The sequence below is a fragment of the Protopterus annectens genome, chromosome 6.part0 (genome assembly GCF_019279795.1).
Source record: "Protopterus annectens isolate FY-2018-M chromosome 6.part0, PAN1.0, whole genome shotgun sequence".
Taxonomy (NCBI): domain Eukaryota; kingdom Metazoa; phylum Chordata; order Ceratodontiformes; family Protopteridae; genus Protopterus; species Protopterus annectens.
In genome coordinates, this window is record NC_056737.1 from 1,723,222,407 (window position 1) to 1,723,250,323 (window position 27,917).

The 27,917-nt window shown below is 38.8% G+C and overlaps 1 protein-coding gene across 1 annotated transcript in view; it reads right to left on the minus strand.

Annotated features, from left to right (window-relative positions):
* LOC122804911 (sterol 26-hydroxylase, mitochondrial-like) overlaps positions 1–27,917 on the minus strand; it is a 755,523-nt gene that overhangs the window by 40,741 nt on the left and 686,865 nt on the right. The window contains exon 9 of the mRNA XM_044075121.1: positions 24,181–24,343. Coding sequence (XP_043931056.1) covers positions 24,227–24,343 — 117 coding nt within the window. The 3' untranslated portion in view covers positions 24,181–24,226. The remainder of the gene's footprint in view (positions 1–24,180; positions 24,344–27,917) is intronic.

Sequence of the window (27,917 nt, forward strand, 5' to 3'; positions counted from 1 at the left end):
TTGCAACAAACCCAGTGACATCTGCAACTGTCTCAATGTATGACAGCAGTATGTCCAATCTACCCTTGTGTTTGTTCCTCTGTTCCCACCTAGTGATATAGGGGTTGATGCCTAACTTGGTGAGTAATTGCATGATTCCTGAGTGGGGAATGTTATCAAAAGCTTTGGGCAGATCAAGGTAGACTGTATGTGTCAACTTGCCTTCATCCACAGCTCAGGTGACTAATGCCAAGATGTTTACCAGGTTGAATGAGCAGGTATGACCTACCCTTCACAAAAGTAAACTGTGTGGGATCTTGAGTCTGCAGATTCCCATATCCCTGTTTATTAGGTGCATGACGATGCATTCCATAGATTCACTTAACAGACTTGTCAGGCAGTTGGAGTGGTATTTCCCAGAGTCTGTACTCACACCTCATTTGTGGAGAGGGGTGACTGTAGCAGTGCACAATTCAGTAGGGACAAAGCCTGAGGTGAGGCTTTGCTTGAACAGGGCACACAGGTGAGGTGCCAGGTCACTCTGTAATTCATGTAGAACACAGCCACGGATATTGTCAGGTCCCATAGAAGCTGTATTCTTGGCATTGGACAGTGGCATTTTAACCTGTGTTGCATTAATACTGGGTGCCTGGTAGTGTATTGGTATTGTGATTAGTCCATTGGGTAGGGAGAGAGGGGTAAAGTTTTCACTCAAGATGTCAGCCAGTATATTGGCATTATTTGTTGACTCAGTCTGGGAGATACCATTGTCTAGTAGCTCAGAACAAATCTTGGTATTTCCATGAAGATTTTTTACATAATTGTATGAGGCCATGTGGTTGTCTTTACTATGTGCTCCAATTCTATTCTCATAGCTAACTTTGTAGTATTTGATGAGGGATCTCAAATTTTAATTGAGGCTGATAAGGGTTTATTTCTAGTCTTGGGTCTTTGCCTTATTCCATATTGGTTCCCTCCTTCTGTTGTACAGTGTCTTTATGGCAGGGGTCCACCAGATCAGCTTCCTTTTTTGGAGGTGAGGGTCCTGGTTGTATTGGGTATGGGGGTATCCCTGCATTTGTGTACATGTTTATAGTGCATTGTTGTTTGATTCAGGTGTCATGCAACTAGTCTCCGTTTGCATGGCTGCTGTGAGGTTAGCCACCTCTGTTTTTATGAGGCCATAGTTAGTGTTGATAAGGCTTTTCATGGTGGTTACCTGTGCAGGGGGTGGAAGGGCTGTGGATTTCCAAAGGTGATTAATTTGTGTTCAGATATAACAAGGGAGGAGTTGGCTACTGGTGTAGAGCAACAGTCGCCCATGTTAGGAAGGGCCAGGTCGATGTGATAGGCATGTGCATTGGTACATGAGTAGTCAACCAGTATGAGAGTGTTAGGTTGGACACTAATGTTCTCCATGGATATTTATGGACATGAAGTGTGAGTCTTGGGACATGATTAGGGACCTATAGCAGGCTACAACCTGAACCACTGTCTTACCCAATGTTAGCTATGCCTGCAGGATCTGTAATGCATAATGTTGGTCTACAACTCTGGAGGTGTGTGCATCCTTAAAGCATATGGAAACAGCACCACCTTCGGAGCTTCAATCCAAGTTTTACAGCCAAAAGTTGTGGAATGAATTATAGGCTGGTACTGCAGGGGTGCTTCCTGCTGCCTTTAACCATGTCTTTGTTACAGCACAGATGTCATTGTTCCCCATTTTAAGGAATACTTCTAGTGAGTGTATTTTCAAATTTAGACTTCTAGTGTGCAGCAGCATGACCCTCTGATTGCATGTCTTTGTAACTGTCATATATTTCTGTATATATATATATATATATATATATATATATATATATATATATATATATATATATATATATAAATATATATATATATACACATGTATTTATTCACCTTTCTATATATATATATATATGTATGTATGCATATATGTGGATATAAATGTGGATGTAGATCTCTCTCTATATCTTTTATTGTGTGTGTGTGTGTGTGTGTGTGTGTGTATATGTGTGTGTGTGTGTGTGTGTGTGTGTGTGTGTATTATGTATAGATTTGTCCACATATATGCATTTCCATACATATATATATACATGTATATATGGAGTACCTGACTGATTCTAGAGACTCCTTTCCCTACTGTTGAATGACTGTACTAACTGATATGTTTGGAATGTCATCACTATTTTATAGGACTCGTAATGGTACATTGCTTTGATCATAATTTATAGGGACCTGGGTTCAAGAGTGGGCAGGCCTTATTATTTTGTTGCAAGGTAGAACAGTTCTGCTGGGGAGGAAGGGATAAGAGCAATAATTAAAAAGGTCCCTAGTTTGGGCCCGTCACCCCCATTTAGACAGCCTTTGGCAGACTTGTTGCAGTAAGAGGTTCAGAGTGTGGATCCGATGTCTGACTGCACTACATATATACACATATATATATATATATATATATATATATATATATATATATATATATATATATTTATATATACATTTTCCCTACTGTTGAATGACTGTGCTGCATGATATGTTTGAAAAAAACATGGGACCTATATACAGCTCAGATGATTTAGTGGTGAATTGCTATGGCTCTGCTGTGCAGGGGCCTGAGTTCAAGACTTGCAAGGCCTGATTATTTTGTTGCTGGGCAGAACAAGGGCTGTTGGATACAGAGTGATTATGGCACATTTAAGCAGTTGTAAGCAGGTTTGCATGGCACTAAGCAATGCTAACGTCTGGTTAAGTATGCTGACAGACAGTTAGCCTTAAAAGTACTTAATCTGTGTAGGCATTGCTTAGTGACATGCAAACAGGCTTAATCCTGCTTACTACTGCTTACTCTCACTTACCACAATGCTAATTTCTTTAAAAGAAAAGAAAAAAAGGGTGATAGGAAAGTAGTGAAAAAGGGGGTATGAAGAGGTTAAAACAATATGAAAGCTAGCTAGGGATGTGCAGGACGGGTGTAGGGAAGGTGTAGGGAAGGTCCATAGCTGTCCATTTCTTCTACTGCAACAGCTCTGCATATATGCTGAATTTGGAGGTAAAGTTGGACACTCAAACCCATGAGAGAGGGGTAAGGACAGCAGTAATGTGTTGTGAAGCCAATTAGACAGGATTACATGTGTCCAGTGGACATGTGTGTGAAATGGACAGCTATGTATGGGACAACATTTTTTGGGGGGAACAGATTGCCTTTTTTTTAAGGTGAGAGTGGGATGTTAGGGAAGTATAGTATGTATATTTGGGGAGGTAGGTTGGGTAGGAAGACAGACAAGACAGACAAGACAGCATACAGGGGCAATATATGACATGTGAGGGGTAAACACCTTGGATGTGGAGGGGTGTTTGGTAATCAGAAGCCCACAAGCCCACAAATGGATACAGTGGGACTGAGGTCCCCACTCATGGGCAGTCACCACTGCACCTTCACACTCCCGAAGGTGGCTGTGCTGGGGCCTGAGCAGAAGGGGCAGACTGACCCTCTAATTGCGCCACATGGCCCTCAAGCTGGCATAGCAGATCTCCCAATTCCTTGAAGAGCTCACTATGCACAAGACCCCAGACCTGGCTTCGGGTGATAGGGTCCTGTCTGCACCCATGCCCACAGGGGGTGAGCCTCATCCCCTGAGGTGTTTCCATGCAAAGGTGGAGCAAGACCAGCAGACGAGGAGGTCCCAGGGTGGGTCCCAGATGTCCTGTGGCCCACTGCTATGGCCAGATGAGGAGGGAGAGGTGTATCCACTGGGATGGACCTTACCTGATGTGCTATGGTGTTGCAGTTTTAGAACAGATGTTGGTTAGTAATGGTAAACACATTACAGGATTAGTTATAACAGCATGCATGAGTATTCCCATTAACCCAAAACAACATATTTGGAACATTTGCATAGCAAACAGAACACATGCATATATGGAACCACTGTGGGCATTACACCAGCATGCAGGTTACCTTGATAACAACAGGCCACCAATGATAGTATTTGAACAGGGAACATTAACTTGAATACATTTCAGCACTTGTAGAACAACAGGACACATATCCCAACAGAAGGTTTGGTGGAAAACATATTCATTCATTTATGTGTTTAGATTATTGGTGAAGATAAGGCAGGAGAGAGAGAGAGATGTCAATTAACAAATTTAGATTCTTGCAGTGGTCACAGCATTAATGATCATTGCTCTATTCATTGCTCTACAGGTATTATTACAACTATGGCATTGGGTTGGGCAGTGGTATGTTTGTACACAGTATAATTACAGCCTTCTTATAGCTACTTCATACTTTCTCTTACCTGGAAGACCTGTGGAGGGAATGTTTGTTAATACTACATGATTATTTCTACCCATATTCACGTGTGTGTGTGTGTGTGTGTGTGTGTGTGTGTGTGTGTGTGTGTGTGTGTGTGCGTGTGTGCGTGTGTGCATGTGTGTGTGTGTGTGTGTGTGTGTGTGTGTGTGTGTGTGTGTGTGTGTGTGTGTGTGTGTGTGTGTGTGCTACTGACATACTCTGCCTTGATTTTTATCAAGTCACCCTGGTTGTTGGTAGCAGGGACCAGTAGCTGTGACAGCATGACACGTTTGAACATTTCTTGGGGGAGACCACTTGGTGTATGTACTTTTCTTGCTGTCATTTGCAGCCTTGTGGTTGGACTGTGGATGTTGGGCACAGTATTACTACAAGCTTTTTATAGCTACTTTATACCTTCTTTTACCTGGAAGATCTGTGGAGGGAATTTATGTTGACACTGCCTGACTGTTTCAACACATATTCACAAAATTCTGCTTGATATTATGCATACAGCTTACTACCACTCTTGAGATTTGTACCGTGGCTGTTTCTACTAAAAACACAACATATTTTTGTTTCATCAGAATGCATTGTTGAGAAACTGATGTCACTTCCTTGAATGTTTTCTTTCTAATTCCCTCTTCGTTGTACAATCTGACCTTGTGATTGCAGCATTTTTATAGACATTCCTATACATACCTTTTTACATAGCACAGTGTGGAAAACAGTGGTTAACACAACATTACTATTCTGATATCAGATCTTGGTGGGTGAAACTTTCCAGTCATACAATCTCAGAGTAAATACAACCAGTCTGGTGTTTTCACTTTTATTGACAGGTAATTACACTTTTATTGATATATAACCTGTATGTCACTATTACTCTCCTACTGGCTTCTTCAGTCACTAAAATCATACCCTTTTTAAATACTGAAAGTTGACATTTATACTACATTTTATTTATTCGCCCTACATAATACCAGCTAGATTGTTAATCACCAGCCTCGCGGCGCAGCCTTTGCAGCCTGCTGACGTAGGCTTCCAAGTTCATAGCCCTTTCGTCTACAGCTGTACAGGAGCTAAGAGAAAACATTTATGCATACCTATCCATCGCATACACAGGCTGGAGTTTGGAGAACACTTATTTTAACTAATACACATGGCTGAAGCATTCCCCACCCAGGCATCATGGACCCACTGGTCCAAAAGGTCCTGCTTCCTCTGCTTCAAGTTGGCAAAGTGGTGCTGGACCTGCTCACCAATCTGAGGGATGCCAGTGGCAGCGGTGAGATCTTGGGGAAGTTGGTCCCAGGCTTCTGCTTTGTATTGGGAGCCCTGGTACTGGTTCTACAGCAGTCACCCTTCATGGACTTTAATGAGGAGTCCAACCATGATCCTGGACTCCTGAATGCCCCAGTGCTGTGCCCGAAAGTGCACACCTTCACCAACACCTGCCATAGTGCCTACAGTGGGGGCTACAACTGTTTATGAGCTGTATTCCCTCCTGTGTGGTTTAAATAGGGCTAATTTCCTGCCCTTTACCGTGATCGGACAGTTTTGAAACTACTGAGCTAAGCTAAGCACTGGGAAAACTTGCTTATCTAAGATAACTATTGCTTAAAGAGGTAGATGCTTAGCCCTGCTTACAAGTGTGCAAGTCCACTTAGCTATGCTACATCTTGCTTAAACTTTAAATTTCATTGACACCTCACGTTTAGGGCTGCTACACTACCCTGGTTAGCATATACATACTAATATTGACTACATATTTATGAAAAATACATTTTAGTTGTGTTTCACATATGAAAATGTATGGACAACTGTGTGGCTTGAAATGTGACTGACTGCATACTAGACGAACACTCTAACCACTATGCTATTCCAGTTTTACTACTAGTACTGTGTATATTTCTATTTTACTTCTTTTGATGTTTAAACTCTGCTATGCCTAGCTGCGCAATGGGCAAACCCATGCAGCTACGCTTAAGCTTTATTGCACACAGGAAAAAAAAAGTAAGGAACATATTTTAAATATTGCTGTTTGAAACTTAGAACATTGATAGAACGAAAGGCTTTGGATTAGCATGAATTTTCTGAGGATGTAGAGTCTTAAACTCAAATATCTGTCATTAATTAATGACTTAAATTCACAGCTATTTGCCAGACAGGTGCAGATTTTAGGAGGAATACACCAAAAATATGAAGCAGAAATCTAGACATTCTGCGAAGATCTGTAAAGTTGAGAGGTATGGCTGTCTCTTATTTTCTTCACAGACACTAAAGTGTCCATGGAGACTTTCATTCATTTTGAATTGCCGAATGGCAATTCTCGATTGCAGTGGGTGTGTGTATTGTGGGAGCACTGCTGGCGGACACACTCCCTGCACTCACACACAGAACCATGTCCATTTTAAAGCACGGCAGCGCACCTTCCTACATATGCATGGCTCGCTGCCATTTTGCATGGGAATGGTCCCTTCCGTGCAAGAATAAGCTATTCTTGCATGGAAGTTTACTGAATCAGGGGGTGTGTCTTCAATGTTATCTTCACTGTAACTCCTTATTAATGTGGTCAGTGACAGTATTCTGCTCTATTCTTAGTATGAACATTTTGCTATCTGATGCTTTTTCTGAATTCTAAAAGTTTCATAATCAACATTTTGCACATAAATAGAATGATTCTGAAAAGCATTATAATTCTTGCAATTAGCTTAAAATTTTCTAAATACCTCCTCTTCAACCAGAAAACAAGTTGGTTAACCTTGCCCATTGAGAACTATCAGCTTATTTAGCATGAGTTAGTTCTGCAACTTTCTGTATGATTTCTAGGTGACTACAAATGGTACCTATATTATCTGCAATAAACAAGCAGCACTCCATGCACATACTTCTCTTAGAAGAAAAGGTGAAATCAAGTGCCATTCTGTTATGCAGCACCACACTGCTAATGGCAATCATTTCAATTGTAACCTGATTTATTGATTTGAAAGTAGCATTGCTTAATATTTCTAATAGGTTAGACAGTTTTCTCATTTCCCATACTGACTTTACTGCCTCATAAGCAGGTATAAATTCTGATTCGGAAATAACACAATCAACAAGATTCATAAGTGCTAGTCCTACAATTGCAGTCTTTTCAACAGCATCATGATAGAATCAAAGAAACATCTATTTTCCCATTTAGAATTGCAATGTCCTGTGCCTCCCTCCCATGACAAGAATTACAAATCCTTCTGTTAGATAAAGTCTCTGTATGTCATATAGCTGGGATGGGTTAGTCTAAAGTTTGGAGGCAGTCATAATGGCTAAGGTGTTTACCTTAGAGACACAAAGTACAGTATTTTATTCTCATCTTTGGGAAACATGGCTAGGCGTTAATCCCCCAGGGTGAATAGCTTAGCAATTATTTATGAGCCTATATAGCAACTTTCTGATCAGTCTGTTGTTTACCAAAGATGTGCTTTATCTCTTCAAATGTAATAGAATTCATGCAATACTACCATACCCAGTCCTCCAGTCCTATTATATATTTTTTGAGTAAACATTACAAGAACTCCACTTGACAAAAGTGTTCATTTTTAATGCACCAACTATGTCCTTTAACAGTAATTGATTAATGAAGTGAAATTACTGAAAAGGAAGAATTATGTTTGGCTTTCCAGTTTCTAGCTGGAAAGATTGTACAAAATGCTGATCCAACTTCTGAATCAGTTAATGCTATGGGTTTAATGGAATAGCCCCACCGTGCACAGTAGCTATATATGCACACACCCAACAGTCACTGACATTTAAAGTCTTTGTGCAAGCATATAAGCAGAAGTGCAAGTATTACATTTAGGATGGCAGCCCGGGGTTCTTTGTTCAATCTCAACCAAATGCCTGTCTTTAATTTTTGTATCATCCTTGCCTCTAATAAAATGCTATTCAGTACTTACAGTTCTAATGACTCTATATGACAGGAAAAATGCAGCAGAATAACAAAAATCATAACGACTGTCGCAATCATAAGTCCATACAAGTATCGAGCAGGTCAGGACTGTAGGCATTTTTCAAGAAACTGCTTAGACAGATGATGAATTGTTTTTCTGTAGTCTATATAAAATAATTTTCCAAACATACATTTCCTTCACTGTCCAGTTCTTGTGCTGACTTTCAATCATTGCCCATAGAACATGATATTGCTGAGTCATTCACTTTCACTTCTGATTGTGAAGTCAATGAAAATATTGTTGATATTGAAGAAGAAGAAGACTCACTAAATGTTATCTCCGACCAAGATGATGTTGTTGAATTACTGGATAACATTTCTGGACATGACCACGATGGTGTTGTTAAAAAGTCTCTAAACGTCATTGCTGGATATGGTTGCTTCCCTAGTTTTTCACCCACTGCGATTAGCAATTGGCTCTGCAATCTTAAAAGGTGTGACATTGGTGGTATCTTGTCAGCATTCATCATGAAGGAGTGTCATCTTGAAGTGTGACACGTGTATCCCAGTGGGCAGTCCTTCAAATCTAATGGCAGTGATGGTGGTAAGCAACACTAAGTAGGTTGCTTTCCATCTCGGGTGTCTTCTGGAAAAAGATCTTATAAAAACAGTTTCACCTGGTTGCAAGTCATGATGGTCAGTTGTAGGTTGTTGTTATGGGTATGGCAGGCATTCTCATGGGTCTTCTATGAGAATTTCATGAGAGGAAAATTTCCTGGTACTATTAATTGCACTGTGTATACTAAATAAAACTAGGGGTAAAGCCTTTGGTCATTTAAGTCCAGTTTCCTCACATAACTTTGCAAGTTTTACTTTACCAATATGATTCATTCTCTCTACAGTCCGTGAAGCTTGTAGTCTGTGTGGACAATGGTATTGCAGTTTTATGTTCAATATCTTACTGATTTGTTGTATCACTTGATTTGAGATGAGTTCCCCAATCTGACTGCGTACAGCAAGGTACACAAAATCTAGGTATCAGCTCAGAAAGCAGTATCTTAGCTGCAGTAATTATATCATTTTTAGCACAAAGGTAAGTTTCTACACATCCACAAAAAATTAGGGAACTCATCTCACTATTCTGCTATCTTACTTGGCTGCTGTGTGCTCCTTACCCAGACCCTACTATCTGAATTCCCCCCATCCACTACTCTGCACTAAGGAACCTACCTGGCCATTAAGGATACCCTCAACAATTTCAAGCCGTGTCCAGTTGGATCCAGTTACTGTGCTGTCCCAATACCTTACTATGGCCTGTGCAGTATTTTACAAACCCCCCCATCCACTACTCTGCACTAAGGAACCTACCTGGCCATTAAGGATACCCTCAACAATTTCAAGCCGTGTCCAGTTGGATCCAGTTACTGTGCTGTCTCAATACCTTACTATGGCCTGTGCAGTATTTTACAAACCCCCCATCCACTACTTTGCACTAATGAACCTACCTGGCCATTAAGGATACCCTCAACAATTTCAAGCCATGTCCAGTTGGATCCAGTTACTGTGCTGTCCCAATACCTTACTACGGCCTGTGCAGTATTTTACAAAGTACGTCCTATGACATGACCCTTACTGATAATTACTCACAGCTGTATTTTGCAATTGTACTGAATTATCTTTGGCCCCTGAGTCAGGAATGCTAGCAGTCAGAGTCCTCTCCAAGTCCAGTATTGTCTATCTCTTTCCTTCACTCACTGCTTTCCTTAGCCTTCCCTACTAGTTGTTTCTGCCCTCTGTCACCTGTTATACAACCACTGAACACCAGGTGGCAGTCTAACCAGGACTTTACCTTCACCCCCCTTCCATCTGTTCTAATTCGCCTCTTTACACTATTCTTTCCAGCTTCTCCTCCCTTACCCTGTTGCATAATCACTCCTTATATTTCTCCTTCACTGCCCCTAACCTCTACTCCTATCACTGTCTACCCTTAGCAGACTAGTATGCAATTTTGTTTCCTCTCTCTATCCTTGGTCTACAACTATATCTGCTTCGCTTGAAGCCACTCACCTGCTTCATCTTCTCTGTCTGGGCTGCTCTACTTACTGATTGTCTCCTTCACTACTCGCTGCTCCAACTCATCCTTCACTATTTGCTGCTCTTCATAATCCTGATACTATCATTCACCTCTAGACCCAACCTTAACATTACTACTTCCCTTTACCTCCAATTCTACCCATTTGTACTTTTCTATTTTTTCCGCTCCTACCCTCACCTCCTCAATCTTGTCTTTCATTCCCATGCTATTTTGACTTTCACCTACTATTCCTTGCTTACTCTTCCTAGGTTTTATTGCCCCACCCATACCTACTTCTCTTGCTATCTCTTGTCCCCTCCCCTCCACCTCATATCCTGCCCTAGGGCATTTAAGGGGAAGACCTTTGTGGCGTCTTTCCTTTACTATTCTGCTATCTTACTTGGTTGCTGTGCGCTCCTGACCCAGACCCTACTATCTGAATTGTAAGTACCATATTTGTCTGTACTGTTATATCACTCTGCTCTTTTGTATTGTTGTTTAATTTTCATCCTAATGAATACTATTTGTGCTTGCACTCTGAATTTGAAACCATTACGTTAAGATGCATAGTTTTGGATTATTGCATACTGCTGTGTTGTGCTACATTAATGTGTATAAACAGCATTAATGGCTAGAATCTCTAATTCTGCTTAGCGTTCTCAACTTGGAAGTTTTCCCTAAGATGTATCACTTTAAATGGTGTATATTGCCATGTTATTTGCTAAACCAGATTGCATAAATGCTAGTAGCGTCTTGTTGTAGGTTTTCAGCTCACCTTGTGTAGAAATCAAGTTAAGGTGGATTTTGTTCAAGTCTACACTTTCTTCAAATGTTTGCTACTACTTTTTTCTCCTGTATGGACATATGGAATGTGCTTTTAGAAGTCACCTGGGTTAAAACTAATACTGTATAATTTTAATGCCCTGGCCTATGGTGCTTTAAAAACGCTAGTGACCTCAAGTAATTAGAAACGCTAGCAACCACTTTTTTTTTCTTTCTTTCACCCACAAGGTTGTGTTTATAGTGCAAACAGTGTTGGGCTATGTTGCTATAAAACGCTAGCGACTACAAGCTTTTTGAAACGCTAGCATCCACTTTTTCTTATCTTTCTTCTACAAGGCTCGTGTTTACAGTGAAAATAGTGTTGAAAATAATTTAAGGTTAATTCTATGTTCTGTTCGTGGAGGATTATTTAAAATAGGAACAAAGAAAAAAAATAAAAACAAAGCGCTAACAACTGCTTGGTCGGTACCTTCTCACACATGGACTGTGGTTGCGCAGTTGTTTGGAAAGTGAATATTCTGCTCTATCTTTGTGCTTAGCCTACCCACTTAATATGTAATGGTCTGCATTGTGCAGCCCCCAAAACATCTATTTTTTGTATCTTTTCCTCTGCAAATGTGAAGAGCATAGATTACAAGTATTTAATTTAAAAGCTTATATTCAAGGAGTATTTAGCCCCGTTTTGGTGATATAAATTCTTATCCTATGTTATACTGCTCTCTAGCATTTCTGAATACTTAGTGATTGCTACATTCTTGTCTTTCCACAGAGAGCGTACCCATTACTTTTATCAGCTAGAACTGCTTGTCTAAAGTTTTAGCTCTTTATTTATTCTTAAGATATATTGAAAGGTGTGCTACTGCTAATACCTACATGAAAATGTTTATTTACTCCTCCTTAATTGAATGATTGGGGTAGGGTAGGATTGTACCTATGCTATATTTCTAAATTAGAGATTGTTTTACTGACAGACTAAATGTTCTTACTTAGCCTTACCATTACAAGTGTCGAATAATCACAGTATAGTTATTTCTTGTGTTTAAACAATACACTAATCATTTTATTAGTAGTTTTTTTTTTACTATTCTGTATGCTAAACTGTGGAAATTTCTACACTAATTTATATACTAGAGTTATTTTGTGTTTGTCTTCATTATATCATTAACACGCTCTCTCCCTACCTTCCTTCCCTCCTAGCCCCCCATCCACTACTCTGCACTAAGGAACCTACCTGGCCATTAAGGATACCCTCAACAATTTCAAGCCGTGTCCAGTTGGATCCAGTTACTGTGCTGTCCCAATACCTTACTACGGCCTGTGCAGTATTTTACAAAGTATGTACTATGACATGACCCTTACTGATAATTACTCACAGCTGTATTTTGCAATTGTACTGAATTATCTTTGGCCCCTGAGTCAGGAATGCTAGCAGCCAGAGTCCTCTCCAAGTCCAGTATTGTCTATCTCTTTCCTAAACTCACTGCTTTCCTTAGCCTTCCCTACTAGTTTTTTTCTGCCCTCTGTCACCTGTTATACAACCACTGAACACCAGGTGGCAGTCTAACCAGGACTTTACCCTCACCCCCCTTCCATCTGTTCTAATTCGCCTCTTTACACTATTCTTTCCAGCTTCTCCTCCCTTACCCTGTTGCATAATCACTCCTTATATTTCTCCTTCACTGCCCCTAACCTCTACTCCTATCACTGTCTACCCTTAGCAGACTAGTATGCAATTTTGTTTCCTCTCTCTATCTTTGGTCTACAACTATACCTGCTCCGCTTGAAGCCACTCACCTGCTTCATCTTCTCTGTCTGGGCTGCTCTGCTTACAGATTGTCTCCTTCACTACTTGCTGTATCCCGCTCCGTTCGCCCTACGGGCTCACTCCGCTCCCCTACCCTACCCCCAATTCCCACCCACCCCCAGTGCTGTTACATTTATACTTAACAAACCATACCCACTATACTTCCTATCACAACACCACAACTAAATAGTTATAAACTCCTCCCCTTATCTCTATACCTTATCAGCACTAAACTACCATACTCTTCTATAGCTTCTCCTTCTTACTCCTCTGCTTAGCACACTCCCTCATCTCCTCTATCCATTCTCCGCAGCTATAACCATTACTCTTACATCTATCACTATATTCTTCCTACCCCTCTACCTACTCTAACTATCCTTCTATACCATATCAATTAACCTATCCTACACGTCAACTATATTCTAAACCACCTTTGACTTTACATTAACCTTACTCTGCCATTCCAAATGGCCTACTCACATAAACCTTTACTTATATACTTTTTTCTGTCTTGTTTATTATTTATATTTCTAACCTTAACCTATACCCTCACTGCCTATGAGCATTAAGTGCTGGTCCATAAAGTGTCCCATCTACAAACTCTCCCAACCTTACTTCCCAACTGCCTCTCTCATTGTAACATTACCTCTACCTCAGCTTATCTGCATCCTAAGTTCCATAGATGTACTCATGTTACTTACCTCCCCAATAGGTTAACCTCACCCAAACTTAATAAAATCTTAAAAACTTCTTTGATACTATCCAAAAACATTCTAACAGGTGGAGACATTCATCCTAATCCTGGCCCATCCCCACTAAATGTCAATCTACAAAAACAATTGCATAACAATGCTTCCTCCTCTTCTAGATTAGATAACTCCCTCAGAATAGCACATCTTAATATTCGTAGTATCAACAACAAAATTAGCCAACTGCATGCTCTCCTTCAAGCCCATGCATTCGACATTCTTTGTCTTACAGAAACTTGGCTAAAATCTATTACTCATGACCAAGAAATAATCCCACCTGGATACAATATCCTTAGATGTGACCGCACTTCAAAAAAGGGCGGCGGCATAGCAATCTTGTTCAAATCTGAACTCCTTGTTTCTCCCTGTGATGTAGCACTACCCTCAAATACCAATGCTGAGACCCTTACTGTTCAACTCCAAATAAATAGCTCTAAATCAATCTATATAATCTGTTCATATATCCCTCCAGGAAATAATATTACCACCCTAGAAAACATACTTAGTAGCCTATCCACCCACCTTCCTCAAGAAACAATAGTACTAGGAGATTTTAATATAGACTGGACCTTATGCAATTCTTCCAACCCTAAGACCCATATAAATCTATTTGGTTTCACTCAACTAATAAATACCCCCACTAGAATCCATAAGCCTAGTACTAAAGAAACTACTCTTGACTGGATAGTAATTAATAGTCGCCCTGAAACTTACTTGACAGGATCTCTCCTAGATGACATTAGTGACCATATTCTATCCTACATAGTTAAGCAAAAGAAATCTAGCCCCAAAGACAACAATTTTATCACGTATCGATCTAAAAAACACTTCCAATCTGAGAACTTTATCAATGAACTAAAAGCCTGCAATTGGTCATTACTAAAACTACTCAATTTGGATGAAGATATCTCCTTCTTTAATTCTACATTCCTTCAAATTCTAAATAGCCATGCTCCCATTCACTCCTCCAGAGTCAGGACCAAAGTAGCTCCTTGGCTTACAAAACAAACCAAAGAAAAAATGTTCCTACGGAACAAAATTTGGGCAAAATGGAGAACCTCCAAAAGCCCAGCAGATCACCTCTACTTTAAACAGTTAAGAAATGCCATCAAAAAAGATATAATCTTAGATAAAAAGAACTATTATTCCCATCTTCAACATTCAAACTCTAAAAATCCTCAAAAGTTTTGGTCTGGCATTAATAAACTTCTCAAACCAGGCCAGGCTAGAACTCCTTCTCCCAGCTCTATCCCCCATATCAACCCTCTGCAAATAGCAAATGCTTTTAACAACTACTTCTTTGAAGCCATTCAAACCCTTACTAAAACACTATCACCCCCTACCCCCACTCCTACACAACATACCAACAATTCTCTGCCCCCCTTCATTTACAACCAGTACCAACTACCTTTATCTGCAAACTCCTTTAAAAACTTAAACCCTGCACCCCTTCTGCTGACTGTCTCCCAGCAGAATACCTTCAAATTGCTGCTAAAGCCATCGCATACCCTGTTTCTATCCTTATAAACAGAACTATCTCAGAAGGTTACATCCCTTCCTTATGGAAAATCTCCCATATAACCCCCTTACACAAAGGAGGTAAATCCATTGATATCTCCAACTACTGTCCAATTGCTTTACTCTCCCCTTTAGATAAAATCATGGAAAAATGTATCCACCATCAACTACTTCAGCACCTTCTCCACAATAACTTGCTTGCTAATTGCCAACACGGTTTTAGGCCCTTTCATAGCACTACATCTGCCCTGCTAATTTTACTGACTGTATTAACAAGAATCGAAACAACAACTCTCTCTCATCTGCTCTATTTATCGATCTATCAAAAGCCTTCAACATGGTTAATCATAACCTACTTATCAATGCACTAAAAGCCCAATATCTTGACCAACAAGCAATCCTTTGGTTTAAATCCTATCTTGAAAACAGAAAGCAAGCAGTACTCTGTAACAATAAACTATCCCCACCCCTCCCAGTGGACACTGGAGTACCCCAAGACTCTATCCTAGGACCTCTTCTTTTTTCCATTTTCATTAATGATCTCCACACTGCTTTTCCTCAAACCTCCTGTATACAATATGCTGATGACTCTACACTTATCTGTACTGCCAAGTCTTCCTCCTCCCTCCAGACCCTTACCCAAACTGTATTTAACAAAGCAGAAAAATGGTTTCCCCAATGCTGCCTCCTTCTTAACCCCAAAAAAACAAAACTTTTACTTTTTACTCCCACCCAAAAATCCCCACAGATCCACTTTACCATTACCTCTGACAATGGTACTTGTATTTTCCCTGACTCTACTGCTCATCTCCTCGGCATAACTATTGACCATAACCTCAGCTTCGATGTCCATGTTAACAATACTATAAAAAACATCAATAAAAATCTAGGCTCCCTGTATAGAATAAAACCCTTCCTTACCCCACTAGCTAGGAAATCTATTGCCCAGACTCAGCTTACTTCTACCCTGTTCTATGCATCTCCCATTTATACCAATCTATCTAAGCTTAATCTTTCCAAACTGGAAACTAGCTATAATAATATTACTAGATTTGCCACTGGCTCCCCTTATAGAACCCACCACTGTCTCAACCTTCAACAACTCAGCTGGTTAGAACTACAAAACCAACTACAATACAATCAACTGCTGATTGCACAAAAAATTCTGCACCACCCCACCAACACCCCTATCCTATCTAATCTGATCTCCCCATACAAAAATCTTACAATACTACGCTCAGCTAATAAGTTACAGATTGCCAACAATATATCTAATAACAAAGCAGGAGATTCACTCTTTTCCAATGTTGTTGGTAGAATCTGGAATAAGCTTCCAAATACATTCACTTCTCTCTCATCTACACAACTCTTTAAGAAACACCTCAGACATCACCTAAAAAGACAATGGCTTTGTCCCTGCTCAAAGCCTGATTGAAAAATGCTCTTCACTTTTTCTCCTCCCCTCCTCTCATGCTTTATAACAAATACCCCACCTTGAGAGTCATTGACTATCAACTACTAACCCCTTCTTACCTGCATTATTGTCCTTCCTAGTCTCTATTTTTCTTTCTCTTACTTATTGTTTTTTATTTTTTCTCTCAAATGAATGTTGATGCTTAATTACTATGTTTAACTGTTGCCTGGTTGTATTTGTAACCCCTCTATTGAATTAAGACATGTTTATCTCCAAAATATACTCTAATGTCTCTGTACAGTATTCACAAAACTTACTTTCTTTACATATTATGCTGTATTATTTAAGCTAGTCATTTTTTTTCTAGGTTTTTAATGCCTTAATGTATTTGTGCATGGAGCTTTTCTCCCCGGGCCTCTGCTGAAAATGGATATGTATCCAGCTAGACTAGCCCGGTCAACAAATATAAAATAAATAAATAAATAAAATAAATCAACAATCCTTAAAACATATTTGAATTTTCTTGTCAGTGGAGCTCAATAAAATCCCACTGAAAACAACAAAATGGCGTTTTCAAAGACTGTGTAGATACTGGAACACTTTTTGATATATTACATTCTAAGGAAAAATTACATTTATTTGCAAAATGCGAAGTGACTTCTGAAATGTGAGGGGCATACCAGTCGTTCAAAATTTGTTTTATTAATATCTTTTCCCTAAATGAAAAGGTAAATGGTAAACTTTAACCAACGGAGTTAAAAAGTTCTGCGGGGCTACCAGAGGACCATTTGGGTGTCATCACAGTAGATCTGGAGAATGGGTACAAACATCACACATCCAGCTCACTGTTTCAGAGTCATCAGCCTGCTCTTGGAAAGATAAAAATTCCTGCAAAAAATGGGTGTGTTAATTTCATGAAGTTGCTGCAAAAATGAAACTTGAACAGGATATGCAGCTTGTCTAGCCACCATATCTGCAAAACAGTTTCCTTTTGAAATGCATGACTCATCAGTCTTATGTGAGGCACATTTTACCACTGCAACCTCCCTTGGCAATAAAGATACATTTAACAGTTCATTAACAAAAACCCCATTTTTATGACTGCCCCTGCTGATGGTAAATAACCCTTTTCTCTCCAAAGTGCAATCAAATCTGAGAAAATTGTCACTGTTTTGTCCCTTGCTAATTTACATGCTTCAGTAATAGCTACAAGTTCAGCTATTTGAGCAGACACATTTCCAGTTAATTATCCTCTGATGAAAGGAGACACTGACAGCCCAGCTTGCTGGAATTTTGTAAATAATTATATGTCATTGTGAATATCGGAATGATTTATATAAGATGCTTGTGTTAAAACTGTATTAGAACTGTATTTCAGGTGCATATCAAACTAGTTTGTATAGATGTGTGTTGTAAAGGTATTTATAAAGTGTTTTTGCTTGAAGTGGATCCAAGGTAGGCTGTACTGGAGAGAACAGAAATGTGCATGCACTAATGCCACTATTTAAATGCATATATTTTAACAATGGAAACTGGAGCACAGGAGGTTAATTTCAGAAAAATAGCTGAAATTAAATTACTTTATGTCTATGCAATAAAATATGGTATCTTTCTGTTTCAAGGCAGCTCGAGATATAATTTCTGTACTACAGAGCTTTCTGTATTTTCTTTAGAGTGAAATAATTACTAGACTTGAAATGTGGAGGAATTTAATTGCTTCATGACTTCCAGCATCTGTCAAAGATCTGAGGTCTACGTATTTTCACAGGTAGATGCTAAATACTGCCAGCTTCCAGCAGTAGGGGTTTCACCTGGGATAGAGTCAGATGACAACAAATCATGTAATTCTGCAAGCTATCCCAGCAGTAATATTTGAGATATTAGTTTGAGAACTCTCTTAGAGAGACAGGGCATTCTGTATTCTGTCTTGGACCTGCCAAGAACCATTCACCACAACATCTGCCTTGCTCTAACAAAGTAAGTTACTAAGGAATTGTAATTCTCTTAAATACTGTTAGGAATATAGTAAAGCTTAGTTTAGATATTTTTCTTCATTTATTTGAGACTGTCCTGTAACATTGTTTTAAATATTTCCTGTGGTTTTGGACTCTAATGTGACTGTAAATATATATTTAGTATTGTTTTGTTCTTTTATTATTTATTACTAAATATATTTAAACCTTTTATTGTGGCTGGTCTGTGTTCATGTGTTCAGACATTTGAGTTTTGAGAGTACTTGCATATTTATTTGATGACACTACGTAGGCCACTCCTAATAGCCTTGCTCTTAGTCAAACTACCATTTGTATTAATATTAATATTACACAGTAAGACTGGACACCCTTTGTTAAGGGCCTTAACGTAGCTGATAAGGAGTTGACTGGTGGCAGTGGTAATTACCTTATAGTCTGGGCAGAAGGGGACATAGCTAGTAAACCTATGCCAGCCTCTCTCAGGTGTGTGTGTTGTATAAATCAAACCTCAAAGAGTGTGTGTGTGTGTGTGTGTGTGTGTGTGTGTGTGTGTGTGTGTGTGTGTGTGTGTGTGTGTGTGTGTGTGTGTGTGTGTCAGCTACTTGGGCAGGGACACAAAGCACTGGTTGGACAGAGATGGTGCTTGTAGGCCTTGGCTTGGTCACTAGGCTGAGATCTCAACTCTATAGCTGTGCCATTGGGGAGTCTTACTAGGGATCTGGAGAAAGAAGGAGAAACCAGCCCTGAACTGACTGTGGTCTCTGTGCTTTTAAGGGAAATTGCACTAGATGCAGAGAGCTGCATCTAGAAATACTGTGTGTGTACTTGCTATCCTCCCAATGAATGCTCCCTACTGTTGCCAGTGGTGAGGACTGATTACTGGTCTGGTGGTGAGGCATCACATATCCCATTAGCAAAAGTCTGCCCTGGGTACTCACAGAAAAGGCTGCTACTATAGTGCCATCTTCTCTGTGAGCACAGGATACATCAACATTAAAAAAGTAACTCAGGATTTAGTAAAGGAATGTATTTCATATCAGACTCTGGAGGAAGCACATAGTTAACCACAAAAACACAATCATGAGCTCCTCCTTTGTCTGTTGTAGGAATGAAAAAGGGAAGGTTAAAAGGTGGACAACTGAAGAACTGTAAAGAAACGTTATTGAGTAAAGACAATTCATATTTAGATGATTGTGCAAGCAGATAAATATTGTACTTTAGCCTTCAATAACAATGTTTCAACAGAATGCGAAGCTGCCAGATAAGTCTTTGGCCTGAGAATAAAAACAGCCACCATTTCTACCAAGTTCACTACTGTGGCCTCTGCCTTAAGGCAGTGCAAGAGGGCTACTGCTACTGGTTTCAGATTTGAACTAAAATAAGAAATAGGTCAGAAAACATAATTTCTATGTTGTACCAATAATCCTAATTCCCCTCCATTCCTTTCACAACAAATTAAGAAAAATCGTATTGAATAGTCTGGCAATCCAAGAGCAGGAGGGTTTGAAAGTAAAGTTTTTCATTGAACAAGGGCTTGTTCATGGTGTTCTTGCTAGGATAGGGGTTTCATGAGTATTATTCCTTAATAATTCTAATAATGGTTTTACTACTTCTGCATAATTAGAATTCCATTGTCAGCATTAACCTGTTAGTCCAGGAAAAGCCTGCAGCTATTTTAATGTCATAGTGCATGGTGCAGTTTGTCTTGCATCAATGCATAAGGGTAAAATTTGCCTGGAACCATCTGAAATAAGGTGTCCTAGATATTGAATCTGTGGTTTCTATAACTGCAAATTTCCTTTATTAACCTTCTGCCTGTTTGGTTAAGAGAAAATAGTGTCTTATTTGTAACTGTAATGGGAATTTGAAGCCAAAGGTAAGTCATTCACATATTGTATTAGAGTAGATCCACACTGATTTTGTCCAACTGTTTTTTCATCTTCTGAAAAAAAAAATAATAGTTCATTTTACATATCCTTATGACAATTTAGTCTAAAATAGTATCTTATTTGTAACTGTAGTGAGAGTTTGAAGCCAAAGGTAAGGCATTCACATATTGTATTAGAATGGATCCACACTGATTTTGTCCAACTTTTTTTTCATCTTCTAAGAAAAAAGAATAGTTGATTCTACATATCCTTGTGACATTTTAATCTATGTATATTGATGTGTTCTATATGTGAATTAAAACAGATAATGACTGGGTGTATAGGAAAAGAGAAGAGAGCAAAATAAATGTCACTGAGAAAGTAGTAGCAGTTGGTGGGATAGAACTTAACACTGTGGCAGGGTTAAGAACTACAGGAAAAGTCAGTACTATTACTACATTAGTAGTCTGGTAAGTCTTGTACAAATCTGTAAGTGTTTTTTCCTGGTTTCGTAACTGTAATAGAGGTGTATTGCATGAGCTTTGAGTTGGGACAATTATTCCTTGTTGAAATAGTGCAGAAATGACAGGTTCAATTAATTTCTCTACTTCAGTCAACAAGGGATACTGGACTATCATAGATAGGCACTCACAAGATCTGCAGGGTCAGCATCTTTTATGAGTCCTACCTCATTCTCATGAGTAGTCCAGAGATGTGGAGGGACTGTTTCTAATCCTTCCAAAGAAGCAATATCAGTGGTGTATTCTGATATCAGTCCATCAAAAAGGGTATCTTCATCTGTAGAGACCTCTACTGAGTAAAAAAAAAAAACAAAGGAGAGGGATCATTTGGAATATCAAGGAAAACTCCACCTGGAGTACAATAAATAGTACATCTCAACTTACATAATAAAACTCTACCTAAAAAGTGTAATGGGATGGTATTCCCTACAATAAAGGCATGTGTTTTTAGTGGACTGATTTGAATAAGAAAAGGCTTAGCTTCTATGTATGTCATTTTTTCTGCAGGTTCTAGGTGGCCGGAGTAGGTTTTAAACACATCTATAATGCACTACAAATAAGCATCAATGGATTCATTTTCTTTCTGTACAACTGCCTTGATACTGGCCCATTTACACGCGGGGAGTCATGCTCTAATGATGACTTTTAATGAATTATCGCTAGCGACAAGAAACCTGTCATCTGTATGTTTTGGAATATTATCACCTATGGTGGACCTTCCTCACATTTTCCTAAAACTTTCAGATGGCATCGAGGCTTTCAAAACTGATCTTAAATCTTCAACAATAGGGTTTTGTAACTGTACATGTCCTTCTAAAATTTTGGCATATTTGGCAGAATGTGCTATAATTAAAGGGAGAGAATCTATTTGATCTGAAGGAGTTGCGGCAGGTGTTTGTGGAGATGGGTAGAAGTGCCGGAAATAATTTGTAATGCATCAGCTAAGTAGTATGTGGATCAGGAATTTATACTTCCACATGCAGAAGAATCTGGTTGATTAACTGTTAATTTTTCTAACTGTTGTAAAGGGCAGAGACCTCAGGTACGAGATTTTTCTTCTATGCATTTTTGAAATGTATTTACTGTTTTATTAGCTGCCTGTAGCTGTGTTTTCAATCTAGCTGAATTTTGTTTTAAACTTCTCACTGCATGTTCCTTTTCCTAATTCATAAATTATTCTTGACAGTCATTAAAAGCTGACTGACAAGACATAGGCACTTTACTTCCTTTCCATTTCAGTTTCTTTTTAAGATTTCTAGAATTTTCTTATCAAAAGTTCGTCACTCTGGGAACTGCAATGCACTATCATATTTACTGAGTTCAAACCATTTTACCAAGTAATAACAGCTGTCTCAAGTATATTTATTAAACAAATGCCTGGCTGGAGTCCCAAACTCTGGCTCTCATAATACACTTACTGTGGCATCCATTCTATTCTACAAACACAGTAATATTACTCACTCACATACCAAAGTGGACAAGCATGCAACTATGATTTAACCATGTTCTCGTGATAGTAAAGAATACTCTCTGTTTCTTAATTATTTTTCTTTTTTTAATCCACTCTAATACATATTAAGTATACTCTGATCTTGTTATTTTATGATTAAAACCTACTCTCTTTCACTCAAAAACTTTTATCTTCTTATTTAAATGATTAGCTTCTACTCTCATTCAATTTCCCTACTCTCATAAAATTTAACCCATTATTATACAATTGTATCTAATATAGGCATTAATATAGACATTGTTAGTAATGTTTAACTGCAGAGATCCCAAACTCTGATGAACGTGAAAGAAATAAAACTGTACTGACACAATGGAAAACCTGTCACAAGGGGACTTTTGGCAATTTCTGCTAAACCAATCTACAAATGTCATGAAAGAGACGAGATTTCATGACGCCAAACTGTTAAGGTACCAAAAACAATTTCAAACAACACGGTTCAATAGACATGAATAGTCTTGTTTATTGCAGAGAATGCACTTTTGTGGAAAACAAAATGATCAAGATCTTGACTCCCTGAATACAAACAGCTTCATTCTTTTATATTATTTTCAGCTCAAAGCAACTATATTATAACTATTAGACTACAGCTACTGATCAATTAAAAATGAACACCTTTGCATTATTTTTGCTTGCTAAGGATCTTCTGACTCTCTGTCTGTACCTTTCCATACTAGACAGCAATCCAGTTGAAGTCATGAACACCTCTGTTCCCAGTCTATTGTACATAGTAAAAATACAGTAAAGTGTCCTTTGCAGTTTCCTGTTTTAGTCAATTCAACTTAGGACAAATTTCCCATTTTCTCTATGACAAACCCATGAAGATGGATATAGGAGGGACACCAGAACAGCAACAGTGTAAAGTAGACTGAGTGTAGCCTCCTGTGCCAGGGCTGTACAAAATGCATCATGGGGTAATGGGACAGGTGCATGTTCATGTTCTGCTCACCAGGGTATATCTCTTCCACTGTCTATGCCAGTCTAACAAGATATCCCAGCCCCGTTAAATTGCAATTCTGCAGGTAGTGGTGCTGTCTGTATGTACATGTAAACCTCAATACATCTGTGTCTTCTGTATATTTTAATGGTGTACTGTAGCCTTGACAGGATCTTCTGTCTACAACTGAACTAATGTAGTTAGTTGAGGTGCTGGTGATCATTCTCTGCCCTGCAAATATTCTACTACACTTTTGGTACATGTTGCAATGGCTGTGTCTAGGTTACTACTGGCACTGTTGTGGTCTGTTACCTGCAGGTATGTGTGCTATCACACACTGCTGCTTAATTCCTTATTAAAATGTCTACTTTTATGCTCAGACAATAGTTTGAGCATTTCACATGGTCTTTCCTCTGCCTTCTGTGTCATTTTCCTTATTGGCCTCATCATACTGTGTTCCTTCTTCCAGGTGTGCTGTTATGTGTTTCTGTTTTCTACTGTCACCATTCTGGTCCCCTTCCCCTTTCCACCTTCTTGGTCTTGTCATTTTAATCTCACTGCTTTGGGCTCACTGTTTGCTGTCTCTGCTGTTCTATTTCCTTTTTGTTCCTTCCTGTTTGCTGCCATTTTCTCTGTCGGCTGCTTAATTCTGACATTCTCTTCCCTCATTGAAACCCTTTTGCTTAACTCCCAGATATGCCTACTATTAATCTAATACAATTCATTTTACCATATAAGTAAATTGAACATGCTTCTATGTGCTATGCAATAAGAATTCTTGCTAAAAAATAAATACATAAAACTTACCAAGAAGTACAATGAGCAAGTATGGTAGTGACTGTGGTCTCAGTCTTTACTTCCTGTCAATAAAGTTCAGATTAATAGGACTTCCAGGAATCATTAATGTTCGTGTGTTTGGCTTCACCGTGGTACCAGAAGGATCGGGCTGGATCTCAAAGTGCTTCATTATCTGCATTGAAAAGAAAAGTGCTCATTACAGGAGGCTGTGAAAATGAAGAAAGGCACGGAAACCACAGTAAGGAGTATACAGTCAGGAATATGGAAAGGCAAGGACTGCAGAGAAATGGAGATGTACGGAAGACACAATGGAGTGTGCATGTGTGTGTGTGTGTGGGGGGGGGGGGCAGAGGGATAAGAAAAACTGCCAGGATGAGAACACATAAAATTGAGTAGTACTCACAATGTATCCTGGTGATAATGTTTTATGCACTTATTTTTAATTCTTCACTAATAAAAAACACGACTACATTTCAATATCAAATTAATTTTTAAGTTTATATCATGTTATTAACTTTTCAAAAATAACATTAAGAGAAATCAATCACTGAATGAAGTAATGTACATTTGTGTATTTCCATCCTAGTTGCTTGAGGCTACTCTGCAAGACTGACTCAAAACAAGAGGACAGGAACATTTGTCTTCACTTGCAACTTTAGTACAGCCATATAACTGAATAGAACACAAAGAATGGATTTCCTTTTCAAAAGTTAACTTTTCTTGTACATTTGGTCACACGTGCAGTTCTAAGACATATCACTGACTTTGCCTGCAGAATGTGATTTCATTTTTTTCACTGCCATTTACTGAGAAAAGCAAGAGTACAGTTAAATGCCCATTTCATTTTATAGATATCATTAAAATCTCCTACCAACAGTGAGACAAGCAGCTGATCCAAAGAACTTATGTGACACAGCAATAAAGATCTAACGCATTATAGCAAATTGTTGATATTTGTTTGTTTTTTTATTGAATTTTAGTAACTAATTATGCCCAGTGAATTGAAATACATTTTATACAGGAGACCCAGAGAGATAGTGTCTATAATAAAAAGCAAATGTATAAATACTTATATAGAGAAGATTATATAGGGTGCATATAGAAGTAATTTTTTATACAAAGCAAATACAAAATTGATTACATAGTGAGTTACAGAATGCTGATTACATATGAAGTGACAGAATATGTTAGTAATGTATGACATTCAAGACTGCTCCTTGTAATGTGACAGAAGCAGAAATATAGAATTAAAGACAACACAATACATGAGGTTGTATTTTGGGCAGTTAAGTCTGTTGCAATAACTGTATGAAGACATTTACAAGATGCAGCTGAGCTTACAAGGACACGACCTGACAGGACTCCACGGTTAAATGGCTGGGTGGAATGGAAAGATACCGGGTGATCAAGGAACACTTGTTGGAGGTTTTAGATAAGGGAAAGTGAGTGAGAAAGCGAGAGAGAGAGAAAGGATAATAAGAAGGGAATATAGGGATATATAGGGTTCTACGTGCTAGGTGAGAATGTTTACTGAAACAGTCATTTAACTAAGAGGCAATCATAATCTTTGGACAGATCAGCTGATAAATGTAGATAGCTCAGGCAAACAAGAACATACATTTCTTCCTCTTCCAGTACCTTCTCTCACCTCCCTATACAAAACTTGAATTTTCCATTTAAAATTCATCTTATGGACTGTCTACAAGTTTAGCTCCATTCATCTATTCATTTATCCATGCATTCACTCATCTATCTCTCCATCCATGCATCCATCCATCCATTTTTTTTAATTATTTGTTTGAGTAAGGGTTACAGAGGTAGCATGCAGATCAGAGTAGGCAAGATTTCTATATGTCTAACAGCTGTCTCTGTCTCATCCTGGGAAATCCTCAGGTGCATTCCCAGGCAGGCTTAGAGATATAACCCCTAAAGCATATCCTTGTTCAGCCCTGAAAATTCCTCTAAGTGAACCATGCCTGGTCTACCCATCATGATCATTAGGTGCCCAAACCACTTCAGTGTATTCATATCAGCACAGAAGAAAAGTGACTGCAACTCAAGATCATTCCACTTTGCCAAGCTCCTTTGTTTTGTTGTGAGTAAGCCCAGTTGACATGTGAAGGACCCTCATTTCTGTCTCTTACATTCATGAACCCATCCTTTCCATAAATACCCAGAGACTTCAGCCATAAATGAGTATGGTAGAATAGGAACCCCAAAGGAACACAGACTTATGTGCTGCAGAGTTTGTTTGCTTTTACAGAAATATCAGCTCATATGTATGCAATACAGAAGCAGAACATTTTACCAGTACATGATGTAAAGGAAGCATAACTTCAGCTGAAGAAATAAAATTATGTCACTAAAACTGGATATAGCGCTTCTGCCTGTCATATAGGTACCACACAAACAGCCTATCACACTGAGATTGCATTACATCAACCTGAAAACCTGACAGACTTGGTTGGCAAATTGGAACTGAGCAATGACTTTAATTACATCACTTTTGGAATCCACAACAATCACAGCACAGCAAGGAACAGTTAAGTAGGAGGCGTAAAAGTTGAAATGTCTGTCAACACAGCGGAGAATAGGGCATTCTTGGGATTGGCACGTCTCCACTCTTTCATTATAGAGAATTCCTTTCTCCTGGAATAATTGAATTGCAGGGTTTTCCTCATTTGGCAATTGCCAGATAGTAAAATCCATGAGGCACGGGAAAGAAGTACTGTGATTCTGACAGGAAAATAACTGTCTGTGGGGTACCCACTTAACCATCAGCTGTGAAATCATTGCAAGCACGTTCGAACATTCCGAGTGCTCTTAACAAGTGCTGCCACGATAACAGAAAAGTACCAACTCCTCAATATGAGGTAGCTAATTTTTCAGTCCTGCAGGCAGCAATCCACCCATTTCCAGGAGAGAACCATGACTTCTAATTTGGAGGGGCTACTTTCTTCTCAGCTGCTATTTATTCACCAGTGAATCACTCCATTGTAGACCGATAAATAGATGGATAGGCAGATAGATATATAGACAGGAAAAGGTAGAGATATATAAAGTTAGATATAGATAAATAAATACAGATATAGATATATATCAATACAGATATAGGTATATATCTTTTTTAATGACTTAACCACAGGTCAATATGTGCCATGTGTATGTACACTTACTTCCTAAAGAGTTAATTCTGAATATAGACAATATAGACTTCAAGGAGGTTAGATCACATCCTTAATGTTCCTGTCAAATTTACCCATCATCTCGATGCAACAGACCCCATAATGAGTATTTTCAAAGCCTCTACTTTACCTTGATATACTTTCCATGACAATCATAAACAGGAGGGAAAACAAAGCAAATCCTTACCACAGTACTGCGTCCTCCTTGAATCACTTAACTTAACTTTTAAAAAGGCCATCCAAATCTTGTTCTTTCAATACAGTGCAGATAACTTGCAACAAAAACCTTGGGACACTGCACTGTTGTAGCACCTCTCTAAAGATAGTACTGTGCACACAGTCACATGACTTCTCCTATTCCACAGACACGTTTTCAGTACTCACAAATTCCCATAACCCTCCCATAATTATATAAGGGCAAAGCATTGAGCCAGTCTTCTACAGCCATGATGTAGTCTGTACTGCTGCTTCTGAATTGTAAGATCATCTGTCAGGTGCATGTATCTTTCAGACCTTGGTGCAGACTGTACTAGACATGTTGAGATGAAAACTGTGATCCCT